Here is a 14,724-nt window from a genome sequence, read left to right as displayed (position 1 = left end):
AAAATAAAAGTTGTAACAATAGACAAAGTATTTTATAATGAAAATGGGATCAACCCAACAAGAGGATATAACTCTTGTAAACATTTACACACCTAGAGTAGGAGCACCTAAATATATAAAGCAAATATTTTTGGATATAAAGGGAGAGATCCATAGTAATAGAGTAACAGAAGGGGACTTTAACACCCCCGTTGACATCAGTGGAGAGATCGTCCAGACAGAAAATTGACAAGAAAGACAGTCACCTTAAATGACACATTAGATCAGATAGATTTGACATTTTTAAAACATTTTACCCCAATGCAGAATACACATTCTTTTCAAGTACATATGGAACATTTTCCAGGATAGACAACATGTTAGGCCACAACATAAGTCAATAAATTTAAGAAGACTGAAGTTATATGAAGCATCTCCTCTGATCAGAGTAGCATGAAACTAGAAAGGAATTAGAAGAAGAAAATTGAAAAACAAATACGTGGAGCCTAAATAACATGCTACTAAACAATAGGTTAACAAAGATCAAAGAAGAAATCAAAGATACTTGAGACAAATGAAAATGAAAACACAATGATCCCAGATCTGTGTGGCACAGCCAAAGTAATTCTAAGAAGAAAATTCTTAGCAATAGAGGCCTAACTCAATAGACAAGAAAAATCTCAAACTAACATTATACCTAAAGGATCTAGAAAAACAAGAACAAAGCGCAAAATGAGTAGAAGGAAGGAAATAATAAAGGTCACAAAGGAAATAAATGAAACAGTAGAAAAAGATCAATGAAACCAAGAGCTGGTTCTTTGAAAAGATAAAGTGGAGAAACCTTTAGCTAGACTCATCAAGAAAAAACAAGAGAGGGCCTAAATAAAATCAGAAACGGAAGAAAAGTGACAGCCAACACCACAGAAATGGAAAGGATTATAAGAAAATACTATGAACAATTATATGCCAACAAATTGGACAACCTGAAAGAAATAAATTCCTGGAAACATACAATCTTCCAAGACTGAATTAGGAAGAAAAAAATTTGAACAGACCAATAACTACAAACAATATCAAATCAGCAATCCAAAAAACTTTCAACCAAAGTCCTGGACCAGATGGCTTCACAGGTGAATTTTACCAAACATTCAAAGAAGAATTAATACCTTTTCCTCTTAAACTATTCCAAAAAATTGAAGAGGAGGGAAGGCTCCCAAATGCATTTTACAAGGCCAGTATTACCCTGATACCAAAACTGGACAAAGACATGACAATAATGAGAATTATAGCCCAACATCCCTTATGAACATAGATGCAAAAATCCTTAATGGTAGCAAACTGAATTCAGCAATAGATTAAAAAGATCATACACCATAATCAAGTGGGATCTATTACTGGGATGCAAGGTTGGTTCAATATCTGCAAATCAATCAATGTGATATACCCCATGAATAAAGTGAAGGATAAAAATCATATGATCATATCAATACACATAGAGAAAGCATTTAACAAAATCCAACATCTATTTATGTAAAAACTCCCAGCAAAGTGGGGATAAATGGAGCTTACCTCAACATAATAAAGGCCATATATGACAACCTACAGCTAACATCATACTCAATGTTGAAAACCTTTTTCTTTAAGATCAGGAAAAAGACAAGAATGTCTACTTTCATGACTTTTATTCAACATAGTATTAGAAGTCCTGCGCACAGCAATCAGACTAGAAAAAGAAATAAAAGGCATCCGAATTGGAAAGGAATAAGTAAAACTGTCATAATTTGCATTATATATAGAGTACCCTAAAGATTACACCAAAAAACTATTAGAATAAATAAATTTAATAAAGTAGCAGGATACAAAATTAATATTCAGAAATTGGTTGCATTTTTATGTACCAGTGACCGACTATCAGAAAGGGAAATCAACAAAACAATTTCAATTACAATTGCATCACATAGAATAAAAATACCTAGGAATAAATTTAATGAAGGAGGTCAAAGACCTTTATTCAGAAACCTATAAGACATTGAAAGAAGAAATCGAAGAAGATACAAATAAGTGGAAGCATATACCCTGCTTACAGAAAGGAATTAGCATCGTTAAAATATCCATACTACCTAAAGCACTCTACAGATTCATTGCAATCTCTTATCAAAATACCAATGGCATTTTTCACAGAGCTAGAAAAAGTGATCCTAAAAGTTGTATTGAACCACAAAAGACCCCAAATAGCTAAAGCAATCTTGAGAAAGAAGAACGAAGTTGGAGGTATCACGCTGCCTGATATCTAATTATACTAAAAGGCTATAGTAATCAAAACAGCATGGTACTGGCATGAAAACAGACATGTAGATCAGTGGAACAGAATAGAGAGCCCAGAAATAAACTCACACCTATATGGTCAATTAATCTATGATAAAGGGAGGATGGATATACAATGGGGTAAAGACAACCTCTTCGATAAATGGTGTGGGGAAAACCAGACAGATACATCCAAAAACAAACAAAAAAAAACCTAGACCACTTCCTTAGACCATATACAAGAACAAACAAAATGAATTAAAGACATAAATGTAAGAAGACCTGAAACCATAAAACTCCTAAAAGAAACCATAGGCAGTAAACTCTGTAACATCAATCTTAGCAATATTCTGTTTCCTCAAGCAAAGGAAACAGAAGAAAAAATAAACAAATGAGACTACATCAAACTAAAAAGTTTCTGCGCGAAGAAGGAAACCATCAATGAAATGAAAAAAACCTACTGAATGGAAGAAGATATTTGCCAAGGATGCATCCAGTAAGGGGTTAATATCCAAAATATATAAGGAATTTATTCAACGTATCACCTAAAAGCAAATAAACTGATTAAAAATTGAGCAGAGGACCAGAACAGGCATTTCTCCAAAGAAGACATATGAATGGGCTACAGAAATATGAAAAGATGCTCAACGTCACTAATCTTTAGGGAAATGCAAATCACAACCACAATGAGATATCACCTCACCTCTATCAGAATGTCTATCATCAATAAGTCAACAAACGAGTATTGTGAAGGATGTGGAGAAAATGGAACTCTCGTGTACTGTTGGTGGGATTGCACATTGGTGCAGCCACTATGGAAAAGAGTATGGAGATTCCAGAAAAAATTTAAAATTTATCTTATGACCTGGCAATTCCACTTCTGGTTATTTACCCAAAGAAATCCAAAACACTAATTTAAAAAGATATATTCATCCCTATGTTCATTGCAGCATTATTTACAATAGCCAAGACATGGAATCAACCTAAGTGTCCATCAATAGATGAATGAATAAAGAAGTTGTGGTACATATATACAGGGGAATATTACTTGGACTTAACAAAGAATGAAATCTTAACATTTGTGACAACGTGGATGGACCTGGAGGGTATTATTCTAAGTGAAACAAGTCAGACAAAGACAAATACCATATGACTTTACTTATATGTAGAATCTAAAAAACAAAATAAGCAAAACAGAAGCAAACTCGTAGATATAGAGTACAAATTGACGGTCGCCAGGTGGGAGAGGGGTTGGAAGGATGGGTGAAAAAGGTGAGAAGGATTAAAATGTGCAAGTTGGCAGTTACAAAATAGTCATGGGGATGTAAAGGACAGCAAGGGAATATAGTCAGTAATATTATAATAACTATGGTGTCAGGTGGGTACTAGCCTTATTAGGGTGATCGCTTTGTAAATTATATGAATGTCTAATCACTGTGTTGGACATCTGAAATGAATAACATATTGTATATCAACTGTAATTATTAAAAAAAATCACTACTAATATGCCCAGATATTGATTTCTAAATACCATTTCTAGTAAAAGAAACCAGGGCTCCTTGGAGAAGTAGTTTGATTCCAGGGCCAGAGTAAGTAAAACATAAGATGAGCCTAGTATGCCTTATGATGCCAGAAAGTAAGGAAGAGCTAAAAAAAAAAAAAAGGAGAGACAGCATGTTGAAAGTGTCCAGGAGCCAACCTGGAAGAGCTTACAAGGGTCAGAGCTGGAAGTATGTCAGCAAAAAATGAATAAGGATACTATTGGTTTAAGATGTAAAGTATAAAATAAGAATCCTTGTGTCCATACTATTAGAATAAGTAAGTGGGGATGAAGGGACAACATTTCCTTAAAGAATTCCAATCAATAAATGTAAAAGGAATAAGGAAAATAGAAAATCTCCCCTAGACCAGCACATTAATAATTGTGGCAGACATGCACCACCCATTTGCAATTAGTGGGAGAAGTTTAAGAAGAAACAAGATATTTGCAGACTTAAACTACCTCTCCCCCAAATCAATTAATTACAAAGAGGAAAACAGTAACTTTACAAAGAAGAAATCTGGCAGACACCATCATAACCAAGTGATTAAGGTTCCCATCACTAGTAATAAGATATTAATGTTATGTGCTCCCTGCTATGCTGCAATGAGAAGGAAGCATCCTTTCTGTGGTTTGCTTCCCCAAAATACATAACTTTAATCCAATAACCATTTTCTCTTGTCCAGACCTCTGCGGTGGGAGAGAACCATGCATTCAGGTGCCTGGTGGGCAGTGAAGAGTGGAGTCTAGAAATCGGAGCAGAGGTTTGGACAAGAGAAAACATGGAGGACAGTGAGAAGTCCGAATTCATTCAAGTTGAATTTGTCCCTTCAACACTATGATCACCCCTGAATTCTCCTTTCCCTTCTCCCACAGCCTTACATTTTTATATAAACAGCTGTGAACCGATACAGAGACACATACCTCACAGAGGTGACAAACACAGAGGCCATACACCCCACAGGCACATACTCTCACATACCTGCACCCAACCTAGAGAGGGATACACAGAGGAACACACACCCAGAAGTCACAGTGGTACACATACAGAGCTCCATAGGTCACAGAGATCCATACACATGTACTCACACACATACACATGTCCATGGGTGACAGGTATACAAATCCATACATGTACCACCCGCCACACACACACACACGCACACACACGCACACACACACACAAGTAAACCTACAGAGGCCACAAGTGCACAATTTTCTAAAGCAGGTGAGGCATGTTTTCTAGTATAGTGTAGTCTTTTCATCTACCAAGCTGATGACCCTCTACTGCTGGGGGCAGCAGACCCACCTGGTCATTGAGACCCCTTCTGCAATTCATTCATGTAAAACAGATTCTGAGAGGACATCTAAAGGCTCCATTGTTTTCCCACACTACTGTACACAGTCCTATTCCAGTCTAGGTAAACCGCTGTGAACTGAGAACTCACTAGGAGTAAGTGATCCATCTACCTGCTATTAAAGAAATCCACTGCGGCATTCAATTCTCTTACCAAAAAGCTTCTGCAGAACTTGTCCATCATATAAATCTTCAGCCAGGTCTTTCACAATGATTCTTTCTCCAACCAACACATCATTAATCCAGTCAATTAATACCTAGAGAGAGAATAAGAGTCACAGGGTATTTTCTTAGAGACCAGTGTTCTTATCCTGGATAATTAAAATCTAAATAAACTTCATATTTTGAAAGCAGCAGAACTATCCATATGACCCAGGCTGTGGACAAGTAGCCTTTAAGTGTGAGCCCCAATGGTCCTGATAATTTTCCGGTATAAGCTCTTCTAGTGCTGGTGGCACTAGTGTCCCTTCTAATATATTCCGGTTCCCTACCAATCCTTCCCCTAATGGCAAGCGACATGCACACAGTGTTTGGCTGTGTGGCTTTGTACTGGGCAAGGTATGGGCTTTGGAGTTACACAAACTAGGATTGAAACTCCAGCTTTACCCCTAACTCTGTGTGTGTACCTCCCTCCCCTCTCTTCCATTTCCTTTTTCCATCCTTCCATCCATCACCCATCCATTCACCCAGCATTATTAATACCTGCTACATGTCACACTCTGTGCTGGATCCTGGGGGTACAATTATGAAAGAGGCAGTCTAACTCCTATAAACTCACTGTTTAGAAAAGACAGAATTATCATGGGGTAACTAAATGACAGAACCAAATGCAGGGACCAAGGCAGCACACAGAGGGGCTGAGCAATAGCACTGGGGTTTATAGAAAGCTCCTTGGAGGACGTGACCCCATTTTGACCCCACTCTGAAGAGTGGTTGGAAGGACCTACATAAGTAAAGGCACAGCAGTGAGAAGTGGCAGAAGCAAGCACAGTGTGTATGGGGAGACACCACAAGCAGGTCTGGTGTCCACATGTTGCTAGGCAGGGGATAATCTCAGGTTGAAGAGGCAGCTAGAGCATGGAGACCCCAGATACCACCCCCAGGAGTGTGGGCTTCAACCTGCAGTTGATGGGAAACTGCACATAAATTTTGAATGGGAAAATGACATATTCGGATTTGCATTTTGAATGAACCACTCTGGCATCCACAGTACCTTTTTGTCTTAAGTGGAGCTTGGAGAAGTTGAAAAACATGGGATGAAGAAATAGAAGGGGGATGAAATAACACTTTTTGAGGGGTGACCACATGCCAACCCCTGTGCCAGGTGCATTATGCACAATATTTCATTTAATCTCATTTATTTCTTTTTGAATTCCATCTCCTCTACTCAGCTGTGGCCAAAAACAAACCAGTTAACTTTTCTGAGACTTAGTTTTGTCATCTGTAAAATGGGAATGATACCGATTCTTACTTTACAGGGAGTTTTCGAGGGTCCTTGAGAAAAGCAGTGAAAGGGACTGTGTGACCCTAGCAAATGTGAGCTTATTTGCACAAACTTCTCTGATGCTTATGATCAACATAACTGGTTAGGCATTTGTCATGTCCCACTTTTGTTAAATTTTAGATGTCCATCTACTGGACCTTGAGCTGCCTGCAGGCAGGGACTGTCATGACTTTACTCTCTGCAGTGCCTTGTGTGGTGCCTGTACAGGGCAGGTGGTCTATAGACACTTGTTGAGTCTGGGAAGCACCGGAAGCCCCTCCTAATTTCTTCTTACCTTCATCAGTTCTTGAAGTTTGGGGTCGCTGCGTGAGTTTGGATCCACCATCGTTCGCACTTCATTCTCCTCTTTAAAAAGAAAAGGAAGTCAGTGGGGGTGGTTCCACTTGACGGCATCAGGCCACCCCAAAGAACAAGAGGCCCACATACCCAGCATCGTGTCCTCAGGGTCCAGCTCAAAAGGGATCGGGCTGAGAGGCAGGTTGATGGCGTTCATGCCCTCCTCTTGAAGCTCTGACACTGCAAGGAGAAGGAACCACAGTCACATGACAGCAGGTAAGTGGATCTCTAACAAATATGTTCTATACTGATACTGAGAAATAAAACCATGAAGGTTCGGTTTCAGCTGTTGCTTTGCCTGCAATTGATCCTCTACCTCTTCTTGCTAAAAGGACCAAACTGTCCCTTTCATCTCACCTTTTCCAACTATCACTGCATTCCCTCGGAGAAAACGGGAGATGTCTTCCTTCTCTCAGAAATGATCTCAGAATAAATGGAAGTGAGGTGGGCATTGACATCTTTCTTAAGTCTGCCTTTTGCCTCCTTGCTTGCTTTCTGGTCACGGCTGTTGACTGGATGAATGAGGTCACCACGTTAAGGCTACATTTATGTTGTAACTCATTTCCATTCTCGGTTCAAGCCTTCTGTGACCTCTCTCCTGATTTGGCTTCCCTGAGGATTTTCTGATTATACTACCTCTTTCACCCCACCCCAGCCACTGCTTGAGAATATCTCAGTCTGGCCTCTTCCCTGGGCTCTGGTCCCGTCCCTTTGGTCGTAATGAGCTGTGGGCCCCGGGGGTGGGCACCTCGCCTCTCTAGGCCTGTTTCCTCAGCTGAACACGAAGAGCTCAACTGGATGACCAGCAAGTTTTTGTAGTTTCCAAACCCTAGAAACCTACAATGCTACTTTCCTCAAGAAAAATAAAAATAGGTCAATGACCACTAAAGACTCCCAGCCTGATCCCTTCCCTGCACCCATCTCCCACATGAAGCATTAAAAAAAAAAAAAAAAAAAAATCCTACCACAAAATCAGAAGACTAGTTGTGCGATAGACACTGCTGAGTACTGACCTTGGATTACCTCTCCGAAAAGCAGTGACTTAAATCCTCTCACCTCTATTCAATTCTAGTTTGGATAATTACTTTTCACCAACTAAGCATAAAAAGACCATTTTCTCTGAAAGCGTTGGTCAGAAAAAGGTTCTTAAAGAGCTACCATGGCAGCTGCAATCAACCTTAATAGAAACAATGTCCCATCTTTCCATTTTATTCTATTTTTTATTGACTCTGGCCTCACCGATTGCCAGTATATACTTGCAAGAACTCTTAAGCACAAGGCAGCTGCTTACAAAGAGTTCTTTCATATTAGCAAACTCACTGATGGTTGCAGTTGGATGGAGAATGAGATTGCCTAACAAAGAGTGAAACACAGTCTACCCCAAAGAGACACAACTCGCATTATGAAGCTGGCATTTAGTCCCGTGGCTGTGGGCCCTTGACATTCATATGGCAGATCAGCCAGTCACCGTCTTGAATCTCCAAGTTCACAAACACCGACCACTCTATATAATTCTCCCTCATAAAACATAATGAAAAATATAAGCAATACCTTCAAGGCTTAAATGATTCTATAAGTATAGGACTGCATTTGTTTTCTAGCAAAGAACTGATTCCTTAGACTTCTGTAATTTCTTCTAATGTTCCTCGTAGGACTGGCAGCTTCTTTTCCAGGCTGTTTCTCACCAAGAAGCAAGATTTCCATTACTTAACAAGCACTGCTGTGCAAACAATGGGCAGTGGAAATAAGGTTACGCTTAAAGGTGGGTGCAAGACTGGTCTTACTGGATAGAGAATAAATTAGCTGCAGACCAGGACCTTCTCTATCTGCATTCTCCCCCAGGTCTGTGCTGTCTAAGATGATAGACATTAGCCATATCCGGCTATTTCAACTTAAATGAATTAAAAATTCAATTTCTTAGTTGTACCTATCACATTTCAATTGCTCAATGGCACACATGTAGCTAGTGGCTACCATACTAGATAGCACAGATGTAGAAGGTTTCCACCATCACAGGAAATTCAACTGAATGGTGCTGTCCTCGGTGAGCTCATATATCTAAAGGCTGATGTTCACATTTAAATCTCCAGCCTAGACTTGATCCTGAGCTTCAGGCTTACTTGATGTCTCCTCTCATGTCTACTAATAGAGGTTTTAAATTTACACGTCCAACACAGAACTCATGATTTTCAATACCCTCACTCCCACCATAACAACAATGATACAAGACTGTTCTTCCCCTGTTCTTATCCTCCTTAATAAATGGCCCCGCCATGTATACAGTGGTTTAAGACAAAATCCGAGGAATCATCTTTAACTTTTTTTTCTCATCTTTTGTAGCCAATGCATAGGTAAGTTCTGTGAGCTCCATCTCCAAACCAGGACCCAATTCCAACCACTTCTTACTACTTCTACCACTACTACTACTTCAGCCTGGTTCAGGTCATCTTTCACCTGGACAACCAGAGCTACCTTCTAACCTATCTGCTTTCTGATGCATATTCCCTACCTCTGTCTACTTTGTATAGCAAATCAGAACGATATATAAAGACATAAATAGGATCATACATTCTCATGCTTTAAGACTTCCCGTGGCTTCTCATCACACTCAAAATAAAACCCCAGCTCCTAAGACCTATAAGACTCTCTGATTAGCTTCCTGTCTCCCTCTCATTTTATTTTCTTCAAGCACTCATGATCTGAAATTATTATTTACATGTCTATTATCTATCTCCCCCCACCAGGAAATAAGCTGTGGGAAGAGTGGCCCTTTTTCTCTTATTTACTATTAGATCCCCAAAGAGGAGCCAGACTTCCTAGCTTCAAATCCAGAATCACTAGCTATATGATCTTGGGCAAGTTCAGCAGCCCCTTATACCTCAGTTTCCTTATCTGCAAAATGAGAATGATAATATTGCCTACTTCTTAGGGTTGTTAAGAAGATTAAATGAGTTAATACTTGTAACACGCTTAGAAGAGTCCCTGGTGCCTGGTAAGAGCTATGTAAATGTATGCTATTATTATTAATTAAAACACTACCTCATGCACAGTAAGCACTTAAGAACTATTTGTTAAATAAATGAATAATCAAAACTGTTCAGATCATCCTTCAATAGCACAAATTACGAGTTGAAGCACAATTTGCCAAAGCAGTACATAGAGTGCAAAGAAGGATTTCAGCTTGTCCTCAGGAAAAAAATTATATTTTGGTCTGACCCTGTGTATATGTGTGTGTGTGCACATGTGCGCGTGTGTACATTTCGGAGGCAACATTTTCAGCTTATGTTTTGTAAGGAGAGAAAAGCCGCATCTCTCCCAAGACTGTTGTACAGCCAGAGCCAACTTGTGACTATAGAAATATTTACACCTCTAACATGTGACTAGAAATGCAATCTTCACAGCCAGGACTCCTAAAGGCAGGTCTGAAAGGGATCTTTTTTTAACGTGAAGATCATTGTTAAAAATGTTTTCAGAAACCCCCAATCAGAAACCCCCAATCAGAAACACTCCCCTCTGTCCAGCCTCTTTAATTCACTCAGAGAGACAAAACAAGCCCGAAAAGAAAAGCTGAGATGTGTTTGCAACTGGAAATGTTTTTTGCAGGAAATGATTTGGTACAGGAACATCATTCCTGTCCCATTAACTGCTGACTCCGAGCCAACTGTTTGTAAAAGTGAATATGCAAACTGCCCAGTTCAGGCCTGGCCCCTGCCCCATGAGGCCGCATTAGTGGCCACTTTCCCAAAACAGCCCGCCTGCTTTGGAGGTTTCATTTCTATTAAACCAAAGCAGGAGCCAGCAGAAGCCCCTCACCAATCCTGCACTCTGAAAAAGAAAGAGCTGCAATTGAATTTTCTCGGCATAGAATATAAATATGATGTTTATCCCTCGAACCTCCTCTAACAATCTAAAACTAGGTCTGAATGTGCAGCCTTTGGTGTCTCGCAGTGCCATTAGTCATAACTTAATAAACAGATTAAATGCCCAGCTGAAGGTCGGCTTGGGAAAGCAGGGTGATTGCCTTAACTCCTGAAGCGCTCGCCATGAGAAACGGGGCTTTGGCTTTTTTTGGAAAATGAAGTCTGGCTCTGAGTCCAGCTGTGCAGCAGAAAAAGTACATGGATGGGCTTCGGAGTTTGAAGGGGCTGGATTTAAATCCTTCAATTTTTATCAGCTGTGGGACCTTATATGAGTGACTTAACCTGAAATTCAGTATAAAATAATTCTCTATGAAAAAAGGATGGATATAGCTGACACTGAGGGTTTCCTCCCCAATATTTATTTTACTCTTTTTCCCTGCTGTAAGAATCATCATTTTGTTCCAGTGTATATCCCTCCCTCCTTTGCCTCTATGTGAGATGCTGATTGGTTTAAGCTAATCATGATAATCTCAACTTCTTTAGCAGTGATTGGCTCAAGCATTGTCATATGATACAGTTCTCACCAATGAGCTGTGAGGGGAAAGTTTTAGACGCTTCTAGAAGTTTTCCTCCATTTTAAAGAGAGGCCCATGAATGAGAACAAATCTTTCTCCTTCTAACCATTATTGTATCAGGATGTTATGCCTGGATTTGCTGCAGCCATTTTGTAGCCATGGGGTGAATCAGCCCAAAGAAAAAGCTAATATATAAAGTTGGCAGAAAAGAAAGAAAGAAGGAGGTTCTTGCTGATACTGTTAAGCCACCATCCCTAAAGCCACCCTAGCTTGATATGTCTTGTTACAAGAGATATATTAATTTCTCTTATTGTTTAAGCCAGTTGAGTTGGCATTTTCTGGGATTTGGATTCTGAACTCCCCAAATGATACAGTGGACACCAGGATTATAAAGTTCATGGATGAATACAGTAGATCTGTAATGAATGATAATTTTCCTTTTTTCCCATGAGAAACAGAATAGCTGCAGGCATCTCTTACATTCCAGAAATAGGTATAAGGACTCGAACACCAGGCAGAAAACAAGTACAGAGGGAAGAACGGACAGAGGATTCTAAGAGTGTAAAAGGGTCCATTTATGCAAGGCCAGTAATTTCATTCATTCAACCAATAAACATTACTGGGCACCCTCCTCTGAAGCAGACCTTGTGCCAGCATGGGAGATAAGGCTGTGGAGATTGGACATGGGTCTCCCTCAATCTGCTCACAGGTGAGTGAGGCAGGCACATAAACACAACATGCAGTATGCTGCACTCAGTAGTGAGTGACATGCAACTGGAGGGCTGTGGGGGCTCAGGAGAAACAGGCTGACTTTGGATGGGAAAGACAGGGAAGGATTTCCAGAAAGGGGGACATTTGAGTTGAACTTCAAAAGACATAAATTTTCATCTGACACAGGTGCCTCACAAAAGGCATGCATATTGTAAAAACAGCAAAGTATGGAGAAATAGGGCATGTATTAGGAGGCTGGTGCTTATGTTTGAGCACCAGGAATGTAGGGAGAGCGCAGGGGAAAAGTGGGGAAGGAACAGAGGGGCAAATAAGTAGGTGGGGTCCAGAGTGTAAAGAACTGTGAACTTATCTATTCTCTAGTACTCCCTGGACCATGCTCCCTGTGTCCACAGATAAAAACAAACAAACAGCATACCAAGGAAGGGCAAGAGAATAGCCAGGATGTTTTTTCTCCTTCAGTGCAAGTGGGGCCCAATGAGATATTTAGTCTGTTCTAGATCCTTATCAGGATTTGGATGATGGATTTCTGGTCTTTTTGAATGCTAGTAAAGCTCCCTTAATTTCTAAATGGCTCAAGGGCTGTCAAAGAAGATCTTGGCAGCTAGAGAGAACTACATTGTCTGATAAGCAAATCTCAACTATTTTTTCTTTATGTGAAAAATTAACCTGAAAGAACATTTACCAAAAACTACAGCTAACATCATACTTAATGGTGAGAAACTAGATGTTTACTCCCTAAGACTGGGAACAAGGCAAAGATATCTCCTTTCACCATGCCTATTCAAAATCATACTAAAAATTTTAGCTAATACGATATAAGAGAAGGAAATAAAAGGTATACAGGTTGGGAAGAAATAAAACCATCTTTGTAGATGACATGATTGTAGAAGATCCCAAAGAAATGATCAAAACAAAACAAAACCCAAATTCCTAGAACTGGTGAAGTGCAAGATACGAGGTTAATATACAAAAGTCAATTGTTTTCCTATACACTAGAAATGAATGATAGGAATTAGAATTAAAAAAAAAAACATTTCAGTAGCATCAAAAATGCAATACTTAGATATAAATTTAACAAAATATGTACAGGGATATGCAGAAAATTATAAAACTCTGATGAGAACAATCAAAGAAAGTCTAGGTAAATGGAGCGATTTTCAGTGTTCATTCATTGGAAGGCATAATATCGTTAAGATGTTACATCTTTTCAACTTCATTTATAGATTCAATGCAATCTCAGTCAAAATCGCAGCAAGATATTTTGTAGATATTGACAAACTGATTCTAAAGTTTATAAAAAAAAAGGCAAAAGACCCTGAGTAGCCAGCACAATACCGAGAAAGAATAACAAAGTTGGAGGATTGACATTATTAGACTTCGAGACTTACTATAAAGCTATAGTAATCAAGATAGTGTGGTATTGGTAAAAGAATAGACATGTAGATCAATGGAACAGAATAGAGAACCCAGAAACAAACCTGTACAAATATATTCAACTGATCTTTGACAAAAGAGCAAAGGCAATTCAATGCAGTAAAGACAGCCTTATCAACAAATGGTGCTAGGAAAATTGGGCATCCATATGAAAAAATTTAATGTAGACATAGACCATACACTTTTCACAAAATTTAACTCAAAACGATCACAGACCTAAATATAAAACACAATACTATAAAGTTTCTAAAAAGAGCATAGGAGCAAATCTATGTGATTTAGGGTTTGGCAATGAGTTTTTGCATACAACATCAAAAGGACAATCGATGAAAGAAAAATTGATAACATGGACTTCATTGAAATTTCTACTCTGCAAAAGATATTGAGGAGAATGAAAAGACTAACCATGAACTAGGAGAAAATATTTACAAAACACATACCTGATAAAAGACCTGTATATAAAATATACAAAGAACTCTAACTGAACAATAAGAAAACACAGCTAAAAAATGAGCAACAGATCTGAACAGACAGATCACCAAAAAAGATATACAGATGGCAAATAAACATATGAGAAGATGTTCAACATTATTTGTCATCAGGGAATGACAAAACAACAATGAGAGATCACTACGCACTTAATTTAAATGGCTAAAATCCAAAAGATAATACCCAATGATGTGAAGCAACAGGAACTCTCATTCATTGCTGTTGGGAATGCAAAATGGTACAGCCATTTTGGAAGGCAGTTTTATAGTTCCTTACAAAGCTACAGTCTTACCACATAATCCAGCAATCATGTTCCTATTGACTCGACTAATTTGAAAACACATTCACAAAACACCCTGCATGTGAATGTGTGTAGTAGCTTTATTCTAAATTGCTCAAAACTGGAAGCAATCAAGATATCCTTCGACAGGCTAACTGATAAATTGTGGTACATCCATATGATGAAATAATATTTTGTGATAAAGAGAAATTAACAATAAAGCCATGAAAAGATATGGAGGAACTTTAAATGTACAATTCTTAAGTCGAAGAAGCTATTCTGGAAAGGCTACATAATGTATGATTCGATTATTTGACATTTGGAAAAGGTGAAA

General features: G+C 38.8%; 1 protein-coding gene and 1 long non-coding RNA gene across 2 annotated transcripts in view; one reads left to right on the top strand and one right to left on the bottom strand.

Moving 5' to 3' along the window:
• PARVA (parvin alpha) overlaps window positions 1-14,724 on the bottom strand; it is a 152,600-nt gene that overhangs the window by 48,200 nt on the left and 89,676 nt on the right. The window contains exons 2-4 of the mRNA XM_011374158.1: window positions 7,111-7,200; window positions 6,959-7,029; window positions 5,335-5,437 (exon numbers count right to left, since the gene is read on the bottom strand). Coding sequence (XP_011372460.1) covers window positions 5,335-5,437; window positions 6,959-7,029; window positions 7,111-7,200 — 264 coding nt within the window. The remainder of the gene's footprint in view (window positions 1-5,334; window positions 5,438-6,958; window positions 7,030-7,110; window positions 7,201-14,724) is intronic.
• LOC111728960 overlaps window positions 7,166-14,724 on the top strand; it is a 17,211-nt gene continuing 9,652 nt past the window's right edge. The window contains exon 1 of the long non-coding RNA XR_002776027.1: window positions 7,166-7,236. This is a non-coding gene — a long non-coding RNA (uncharacterized LOC111728960). The remainder of the gene's footprint in view (window positions 7,237-14,724) is intronic.

Source organism: Pteropus vampyrus, unplaced genomic scaffold, assembly GCF_000151845.1.
Source record: "Pteropus vampyrus isolate Shadow unplaced genomic scaffold, Pvam_2.0 Scaffold240, whole genome shotgun sequence".
NCBI classification, from domain to species: Eukaryota; Metazoa; Chordata; class Mammalia; order Chiroptera; family Pteropodidae; genus Pteropus; species Pteropus vampyrus.
The sequence above is the reverse complement of the archived record's forward strand: the minus strand, read 5'-3'. Positions and strand labels throughout refer to the sequence as shown.